The 10,089-nt window shown below is 49.1% G+C and overlaps 1 protein-coding gene across 3 annotated transcripts in view; it reads right to left on the reverse strand.

Annotated features, from left to right (window-relative positions):
- The window catches only part of SFXN5 (sideroflexin 5), a 100,675-nt gene extending 92,187 nt beyond the window's left edge, over positions 1-8,488 (reverse strand). The window contains exon 1 of one of the 3 annotated variants that reach the window (XM_063336225.1): positions 8,357-8,488. In XM_063336225.1, the coding sequence (XP_063192295.1) occupies positions 8,357-8,413 (57 nt within the window). In that variant the 5' untranslated portion in view covers positions 8,414-8,488. Of the gene's footprint in view, positions 1-7,863; positions 7,986-8,019; positions 8,082-8,356 lie in introns of those variants that run through there. The other 2 variants (XM_063336227.1, XM_063336226.1) reach the window with 2 other exon arrangements.
- Between the last annotated feature and the right edge of the window lie 1,601 nt (positions 8,489-10,089).

Consider the following 10,089-nt stretch of genomic DNA (forward strand, 5'->3'; position numbering starts at 1 on the left):
CTTTCCCAGATTCCAAGAAACAGGAATAGACGCAGTCCCATGGCAGTGAGTTATACTTTAACACTTCCTGATCAGCTCACAGGTCAGCTCAACATCCCTCATCACCACAGCAGGACAACGCAGCAGAAGACAAGCCATTAACAAACTTCTCGCTCTGCTGCTTCGAGTCCAAGTTTCTTCAAACGAGGCAACTGCATTAAACCTCACTCACTCCCACATCCAGGCCAAGATTTTTAAAAGAGCAGCTCTGTTAATCAAGCAACTGGAAAAAAAAATAAATTCTAATTGGTAAAGAAGCACTTTCCCCATCCCGCTTCTCCCCTTCATGCGCATGCAAGCTGGGCTCGCTTGCAATCAACGAACCCAGGGGAAAAGAAGCAAATAAAGCTCAGCCTTGGACAGAGGAGAGCAACATCAAAGAGAGATGAGTGGCAGAGTGGGATGGGTGGAAGTCCCCAGTTCTAAACCTAAAATATCTCAGTCAATTCATGGTGCTGTGCCTTGTTTCGAGAAAAAAAACAGACAAAAAAGTAGAGGAGTATAAGTTTGAACAAGTTTTGTTTGTTTTTTTTTTTAAACTCTGATGAATGAGAACCTCATTTTTCCACAACAAAAGCGCTCTTTCTGTGGTCTCTCTGAGAACCATATAAAATGGAACCAAATTCAAACCAAGACCAAAGTTGTCTTCTTGAAGGTGCATCCAAATACCATCACTGCCTGTTTCACTGCTCAGCCCTCCTAAGCAGCAGTGTATTTACAACAATTGTACAGCCCCTGAGCACAAAATATCCGTTGTTTTTACTGCTGTCCAGCCATGAGATTTTACAGTTTTCCTTTTCAGATCAGTATGGAAAGCCGCTTCACTGCCACTCAATGATGGTTGCCTTTCCGTCATCCAGGTCAGTTCCTGCTTCCCAGGTTTAGTCTCCTGACTAGAAGCCATCAGAATTTTTTTTTAATTAGAAAGTGGTATTTGTTTTCACCGAGGTGCATGCAAAACAAAAGGGGAAAAACCCCCAAATCCTAATAATTCAGAAATTTAGAGGCAAATTAAATCAGATCCAACTGTTGCACCTTAACTGCAACTCAAGACACCTTCGTGAACATAACCACAAGACCAAACTCACAGAACAGATCAGGATTTTGCTCTTCAATCACAAGTCAAATACTTTCCTGCAAATACCAAGTTTCTACAGGGTAAGTAGGAAATCAATAGCCAAAATGCAACAGACTGTTTTGCAGACTGACCACAAACAAGAAGCCTTCAAAAGGGACTTCTTTGGCTCTAACGAACTAAAAAAATTGGTTCCCGCAGGGTTGTCTCAACCCAGAGACACCCCGAACACATTTACTTTCATTTACATACTGATATTTTTCACTCCTCACTTGCACTCAGACTTCACTGAGCACTGCTGTGTTTTATGTGACGGGAGTATCGCGTTTAACTGTGAATAAGAGTGAAGGAAAATAAATAAATAAAATCATAACAAAATTATTTCATCTTAAAATACATTCAACTTCCAAATTATTTTCCAACTCCAAATGAATCCATTGCACATTACTGGTTGCCTTTGCTGCACTCCAAAGTACCAGGTAAAGAAAACCAAGTGATCGAGCAGGCACTGACTTGACCTTCTCGGTTTTCTTACAGGACCTTTTGGCTCTGCTAAGACGAAAGCAGTAGCCCCTATGAAGAAGCTAATTTAAAACCACTGGAAGAAACAAATTCAGAAACATGTTACAGAGACATTTTTCTTATTACTTTCTCTTTATTATCAAAAAAAGCTATTTAAAATTTGGTGTTGATCTAGATCAGACCAGACACTGCCACATCGTAACGGGTTTTCTACAGCAAAGAGACGCCTCATTGAAATCCTCAGCCTCAGGAAACAAGAGGCTGACCTCAGGAGAAGCAGAATATTGCAGTTTCTAGTTTTTATGCTTTTCTTCTGTAACTGCTTGAAGTTCTGCCATTGCTAACAAGCATTTACTTCCCTGGGCTATGACTGCTTTCTTTTTAAGCTGTTAGAAGGCTTTAGGATACACAAAGCAGCCAGTGCTCTTGGACGTAACAGAATCATCTCAGCAAAATGATGCTAAAGCAAACTTATGGGGTGCAGGACAAGCAGGGAAAGACCAGGCATTGTAGCAAGTACTTCCCCATGGTCCACATTGCAAATCCTTATACTTAGATAACCACTTTCTGAAGGTTGTCAGCAACGGAGCACTGTTATTGCTGCAACTCAGACAGCCAAGGCACTGCTCAGCCCTTCTCCCACCAGCTACTGCCTTGTCCCAGGCCCTGTCAAACACATGCTCATTCATTACCACAAATTCTAAGAAGAGGGAGTTTGACTTTATTTGCCTTTTAAATGCCATTTCATTACTAAAACAGTGTTATTCCCTGTTCCAGCGTGTCTTTTGCTGTACATCATACACAAACTGCTTTCTTTTCCCATACCCTCTCTCTGACCCTTTCTCCTCCATCCTTTCTCCACCATTCCATGCCCGTTATCGTCTAGAAAGGGGAAAGAAAGGTATTCCCGCCTCCCTCCAAGGTTTCAACTGGACACACCAACTTTGCATCCCTCCAGCAAACCAAGAGTTGTTAGGACAAGGGAACGGGATGAGAGGATCAAGGCCTGGGGCACAGGAACAGCCAGGCACCAGCACAGTGGCAGCCCTATGGCACACTGCAGTCAAGCAAACCCAGATTTAAGTGAGGATTCAGGATGGTTCCTTTTTAACAACAGGATCGTTTCCAGCTCTGACTGTCATGCAAGGGATGGAGCTTGCAGGACGCCCATAAGTTTGACCTTCAGCTCCTAAATATCCATCCGTGGTCTTTTTTGCCATTTTATTCCAGTAACATCTGTTGTAGTAAACAGTTATCTGGGAAAAAAAACTGAATAACACAAATTTCCTGTGATTAATCGTGGCTATTTTGGGACCAGTTCTCACCAGCCTGCAAGCAAGATGAAGTTCTGCAAAGTGGCTGGGAATATTAATTCCCTTACATGGCACAGCAGTTCATAGGGACCACAGGAGTACATTACAGATCCAGCTCATTTAAGTGGCTGTGCTGCGGGCCATGCAAGATCCATCTGACTCCGAGATAAGAACTAGAAGGAAAACTACTCCTTACAGGCTCCAGAAATTTGAAGAAGGGCAGCGAGAGATGGGTAAGTGACTATGAACAAGAACTTGTTTATCACCTTGAAGAGGGCGAGTATTCCTCAAAATTGTATCCTGGGCAGTCCTGGGAAGAACAGGAGATATGCACAACTTTACCAATTTAATTACAGTGTGATTTTAAAAGGGATTTAATTAAGCCAGAGAAAAAGACATGCGGACTTGGGGGGTTTTTTTCAAGCTATAAAAAAAAAAAAAACAGGCTAACATCAGCTTTAAATTAATTAGGAAGAGATTTAAGCTAAACCAAACAAAATTAAGAAAATTCAAGCCATTGAGCAGCGGGACTCTGGCAAGGTACAGCCAGACACCAGAGCCGTGTAACTGCACGCACACTTGCAGTCCAGCCCATTACAAGTTACAGACTCCTAGCCCTTCAATATTTTCAATTTGACTTTACAAGTCAAGAGTGTGTATAGGAATAGCTCCTGCTTCTCGGTAACTTCGGTTACCTGCAGTGACAGGTTTTCTCATGAACACAGATGGGACATGACATGGAAACCTTTCACGGGCATTACGTGGAGTAGTATGGGTTTATATCTTGCAGCACAAGACACAAACAATCAAACTCCCTGTCTAAAATCCAGTCCTGGCTGATAGAGATGTAAAGAAGCCAACGGATGGCTTTTTTGGCAGGTTCTGTGAAGTTAACAGATAAACATCAAACTCAAAGGTGTCTGTATTCCCGCATCTCCTCTGCAATTCATCTTTAAGCATGTGTTTGCAGGACCCAATAGATTGCACAGGATAAACAGGGTCAGCCCATCTTCAGGGCTGAGAAAGCCACGTTTGGCGACAGCAAACACCATTTAGCATATGCCAACCTTATCTCAAGCAGCTTGAACACGGTGGACCGGACCTGCACATACACAAGAATTAAAGCAGTTATGAACCAACCTTAAACATCCTTCTGCAGCCTTTTAAGAAAATCCCTTCTCTATAATGAGGGCCTTTTAGAAGGAATGAGTTTCATTCACTTTAAAAAAAGTGGAAAATAAATTACACTGAGCAGCACAAGGAGAAACTTCTGTGTTAACGTTACAATACAGCTCTGGTTCCTCCCACTGCCTGGACCAGGGCTTTCAGCAGTTACAGTATGCAATCTGCAAGCCATTGAGCTCTTGAGAGGCATATCTAACCAAGAGCATCTTTATCTGTGCGTTATTGCAAGGGTTATCCTGGACATAGGAGGCACGTGGTTTTGCTAAGGTGGGTAATAAACTCTGGTTATGCTTTAAACTTACCAGACTAAAGTATACAAAGAGCAGGAAATAATGATTTTTAGCATAAGACACTTCTGAGTTCCAACATTTAAAATATCTGCAAGGTCAAGCTCTGACAACAGCACATCTCTAATGACGCTGTTAATATCGCAGTCATAGAAATGGCATGTTTGGCCAACAGAATAAAACATCCTAAGTACATCATGTACTCCACGACTGTATGTACACACTGAGCTGTTCAAGGAATAAAAAATGTTTACGGTTCTGATTTGGGTTTATTCCCTTTTATTTCCCTCTCTTTCCCCTGAAGGATCTAAGATCTCTACCTCTTTTTTTTTTTTTTTTTTAAATTCTTTCCTTCTTAGCAAAGAGGACAAGGCATGATCACAAGTTCTGCTTGTTGAGATGGCCACCCTGGACTTAAGTTGGGAAGCAAGTCAGCTCCCCTTTTGTTCAGTTTCTCCTGTGCTTGCAGTCCTCCTGCACTAGCCGAGACAACCTTGTGTTACTTTTTAGAGGGCTGACCCCAATAAAAACACCAGAGTTTAACTGGCACTGTCTTTCTCCAGCAGTTAACACCCCTAGTTAGCAATCAGCTGCATGCACACCTTTAGACCCTCGCTGGAAACACTTCCTCAGCTCTTCTGATACAAAAAAAGAAAAGAAAAAAAGAAAAAAAAAGAGCAGCATTTATTTTGCCGAGGGTAAATGTCTAGACTACAGACAGAGACTCCAGAGCACCAGGAACACGCATTTAGTGCTTTGGCTTTAAAAGAGGGAGCACTTAGAAAATCCTTTTAAAACACAACAAAACAAACCAAACCAAACACAGGAGTATGCCTAACAAATTAGAACTACTCGTCAGAAAATTCTTATCTCAGAAAGTTCTTATCATACATTCTCAAGCCTAATGTCCTCGTTTCTTCTTTTACCTAAAAATATCCCGCTTCCATTGGGAGGCAGAGGCTCTTTCCATCACAGAAAGAAAAAAAAAAAAAAAGGTGACTCGACAGAACTCCACTTGCCCAAAGATCAAGAAAAACAAGTGAACTGCACAATAAGGGAGGGGAAAAGGAGAATTTAATAATCTCCAGAGGCAGTGCTAGGGATGGACGTCTCCTGCCTGTCGTCCTAAATTCTGCTCAGCCACTTTCCTGAGGCTCTGTGTCACAGCAGGGGGAAGGAAGCTACTGTGTCTCCTCTGAACCAAATCCCCAGGCAGCCGAGTTTGCTCTCCAAGGTTTTTGTTCCTAACACACAACTTTTCCTTGTTTTCCCCCACAGGGACAAAGATGCTTAGCACAGCTCCTTGCATCTCTCCCAGCCCCAGTTTTAGTCAACTCTCCACTTAAATAGCTCCAGACCTGCTCCCAGCCAGCGTTTCAGAGGAAAAGTAAATGCTGTCATCACACAGGGCTATGTCTAGAATTTGAATAACCACGCCAAGCGTCACTAATCCTTTCCAAACAAATAAGGCATCCTTTGTCAGCTGAACCACTAAAGCTGAGATCTTATAAACAGATAAAACCCTGCAACAGGCCACCAAAAGAACAGGAAAGGCAGAGAGCTGCAGGGAAACACACTGAACAGCCGATAGAAAAGGACTGTGGTGTTTGAGGTCCGCCAGTCCCTTGGGGTCACGTAGGCATTCCTCCCCAGCACTGGAGACTGAAGTTTGGTAGCAAACACCAAGGTCAAGACGGGAAATAAGTGACCATAACTGACTGACCCAGAGATGAAGGACCTCGGCTCTGCCAGGTTGTGTGATGGGGGCGGGCACATGGCTGCAGCGCTGATGGGGCAGGTGCCACATCCCAACCAGAGCAGGATCCAGCCGGGTGGCCCTTGGCCCTGGCAATACTTGAGTCTCTCTTGCTCTGTGACCCCACAATGCTGCCGCATCCCAGACTGGGCTGTCCAGCAGCTGCGCTTCATACATGGGCAGATGAAGCAGGAGAAAACAGGGGAGTGCAGGGCGAGAGCTGGCAGGACACTGGCACCACGACCCATCCTACGGCTCCTGCAGGACCTCCATTTTACAGGAAAGGAATAAAAACACCAAAGAAGAGAAGGGGAATGATTTCCAATGGTTGGTGTGGCCCTCCGGCAAAGCACCCCTGAAGCATCTAGTCCCAAGGGCGCTTTTGCTGATGGGCAACCTTCACCCTAGATCTGGACCGTGGTGGAAACGCACTCGGCTCATCTCCCAGGAGTGGCAGCGAGGAGAGAGGACATCTCGGCTCAAACACGCACGCAATCATTAACATCCTGCCATACCCCTCGAAACATTTTCTAAATGTTGCTACAAGTGACAGTCGCTCCTTAATGAACAGAACGCACCGATTCTGTGCCTGACTCACTGCCAAGTGTGCCTCGAATCATCTGTGGTGTCTAGGAGGGAGTAGCGTCTCCTCCTCCTCCTCCTCTCCTTATTAAAAAGCTTCGTCTCCCCAGCCTGAGCATCCCTCAGATCACGCAGACGAGCAGGCTCCCCGCATGGGGAAGTCACCCCTTCCTTGCTGCTACAGGTCTACCACTCTGAGGAGGTCTCCCTCCTGAACATGACCTCCCGAACAGGGACAAGGCAGTGAGGGGAAAAGGCATGTAGATCCACCACCCAGGAGCTGCCCCCACCATGGGAAATCAGCAACCGGATTTCTCAGCAACCCAAACGGGCGCCTTTGGTCAAGCTAAGCTCTGTGAACTGTAATTAGCAAGTCAGATGGTTGGCAAATAATGGTGTGGATGGTGGGAAGAGAGTCTCCTTGGAGACTGCCCCAGTAGTGGGGGGGGAACACACACCTATTAACAAGCAGACTCCAGCTACTCATTCTTGATTTGGTAATTGCAATGGCTCATTCCTTTCCAGAGGGGTCTTACCCAGCTCAAGAGCGACTGAGGTAGGTTTTATGAACTTTGGCAGACGTATTGGAAGCCTGACGTGGCTCTACAACAAGGAAGCATGGCCTTTGTCAGCCGCACCATGGCAGTGGCCCCGCCAGCAGCTTAAGAATGGAGGCTGTGGACGGCGGCAGCAGGGGTGAGCTGCTCAGACCTGCTCACCTCACCCGGGGACAGCTGCCGTGGGCCACAGCCCTTCCTCACCATTCCCTGCCATCGGGTACCACGGATGGGGTGGCTCTGTTGCGCGGGTGCCGCTTTCCTCACCTCACGCCTCGTCCCAAACCACGTTTCCTCAGCGGCCACCTCAGGCACCCCACACGACGCCATTCTGGGCCCCATCGGCCCCTGCCCTGCCACCGCCCTGACCCCACGGAGGCAGCTGAGCAGCCAGGTGAGCCCGCAGCACGGACAGCCCATTGCGTGGCAGTTGAAGCGCCCACTCCAGAGCGGCCCTGGTTCCCACACCCACCCACATCCCTCAGGAACCGCTCCCACCCTGGGCCCAGCGCTGCAGGCCCTGCACCCTCCCGGGGCAGCTCCTCACCTCCCTGCAACCTTGGGCTCGCCGCCACCCCCGCTGGGGCAGGGCCAACCCTCATACCAACGGGGAGAGTGGGAAACGACGAGGCCGCGCCGTGCCCTAGCCCTCAGGACCCCCGCCCAACCCCGCTGCCCTCAACGGCGGCTGCGGGGCTCGAACCTGGAGTTTTGGGGCTCCGCGCTCCCGCCCCGAGCCACAGGGGCACGGCGGGACGCGCCAATCGCCGCCCGCCGCGGGAGCCGCCGCGGGGCGGGGGGGCGGCGGCTCTGAGTGACAGCGCCGCGGCCCAACGGCAGGGGGGGACCTGCACCGCGCACCAATCATCGCGCCGCCAGGAGGGAGGGGGACGGGGAGAGAGGAGAGGAGCGGGGGTCTCTCCTCACGGGGGGGGCGGGGGTGGGGGAACGGCGCCGCGCCGCGGGGGGCAGCTCCCGCCGCCGGTCCCTACCCCTGTCCTCCCCCCTCCTCCCGCCGCCCCCCCGCCCGGTGGCGGTACCTGCTGGAAGCGGGGCTTCCCCAGCTGGAACGGGGGATAGTCCGCCGGCGCCGCCATCCCCTTCGCGCGCCGCAAAAGCGCCACTTTAAACAGCCTCCCCCTGCTGCCGGCGCCGGGCCCCGCCCCCGGCGCCACTACCCCCTCTGATTGGCCGCGGCCCACCCGCAGCTCCCCCGCGCTGCACGCCGGGAGATGTAGTCCACTGCCCGGCCGCCCCGCCCCTGGCAGCCAATGGGAGGGGGCGGTGGCGCGGAGGCGCAGGATGGGAAATGGAGTCCGCGGCGGGGCACGACGGGAAATGTGGTTTGGCGGGAAAGCTGAGGGGGAGCCTCGGGAGGGAGCCGGGGTCAGCGGGGAGAGGCGGCTCTCTCGGGTCCCGGGAGGGTGTGCGAGGTGACCCCGCCCGGCCCGGCCCGGGCCTTGGGATGGCTCCCCCTGCCCGGGCTGGGCTCCGGGATGCCTCTCCCTGCCCAGGCTGCTGCCATGGCTGTGCCTCTGAGGGGAGAGCAAGGCCCAGAGGGTGCAGCCCAAGTTTTGGTGAGCACAAGGCCTCCCTCCTGCTCCTGCACAGAGTAGGTCCTGCGTGGTGTCGGGGCTCTGTGAGGGCTGCGCACGGCGTCTGGGAGTCTCTCTCTGCCTCTGTTGCCGTTTCTCCTTGCTTGTTCCCCTTTTTGTGAAGTAACGGTTTAATTTAGCAACTTGGCAGCGGTTGTCTGAGGCAACCAGCTGCGCCCGGGTGACAGAGCTCTGTTCCTCCCACCTAAAAGCATGTACACCTCATGGCACACATTTACTGACCACCTCATGAGGGGCTCACTCCAAAGCGTTCTTCCTTTTTTGAAAACAAAACGCCGTTTTCTCAGTGACACCGACACAGCAGGCAGAATATATGTGGTGATGAGAGGATGCATGGGAACATGATGTGGACAGCAGGCGTTTGCCTTAATTTTGAAATTGAGCAAATAATAACACATAGAAAGGTGAAAGCCCAAAAGCTTCTGAAAAAAAACCCCTCACATTTCATAATTTCTTTGTGGGAATGCATATTCTTACTTGATGGGAGCCTAACAATTGCTACTGACCTTTAAAATATGTGATTAAAAATAAAGAATAGGAACCCTGGAAATAATAAGTTTACTTTGATGCAGACTTATTTGTCTGCTTCCTCAGTGTTGCGATTTGTGGAGATAAAGGCAAGGTTGTGCAGGGCTGGGGGCAGCAGGGGTGCGTACTGAGCGATCTCCAGAATCCTCCTCCCGAGATTAGTGGAATAAGAAGTGCCTGGCCCTTCAAATGCCGGTGAAATTGTTTGGAGGATTAGGATCAATTCTCTGAGGAAGAGCAAAGGGCCAGCAAATAGACTGGAGATGGGGATGAAGCAGGGAACACAGTAAGGGTATAAGAGGAAGGCTTGCCACAGCAGAAGTAAAGGCAACAGATTACAGAGCAGGTCAGAAACAGATTTTCCAGCTAAGGAGGAATTAAACAATATAGCTGAAAAAAACCCCCACCTTTCTTTTTCTCTTTGCAGGGAAAAATATGAACATCACAACATTTTGCTGTGAGGATGCTGCTGCTCTGCTTCAGGGACGTGGTGCTGATTTATTTTTTTTTCCCCCGTCTCTTTCCATCTGCAAAACCAATTTCTGTTTTTAGGCTAATTCACTGCTGATCTCCTTCACTGAATCTCAAATCTCCTGCAGCTTCGGGTAGAAAAGGGGACAGAAAAGGGG

This window comes from Chroicocephalus ridibundus, chromosome 5 (assembly GCF_963924245.1).
Source record: "Chroicocephalus ridibundus chromosome 5, bChrRid1.1, whole genome shotgun sequence".
Classification (NCBI taxonomy): Eukaryota; Metazoa; Chordata; class Aves; order Charadriiformes; family Laridae; genus Chroicocephalus; species Chroicocephalus ridibundus.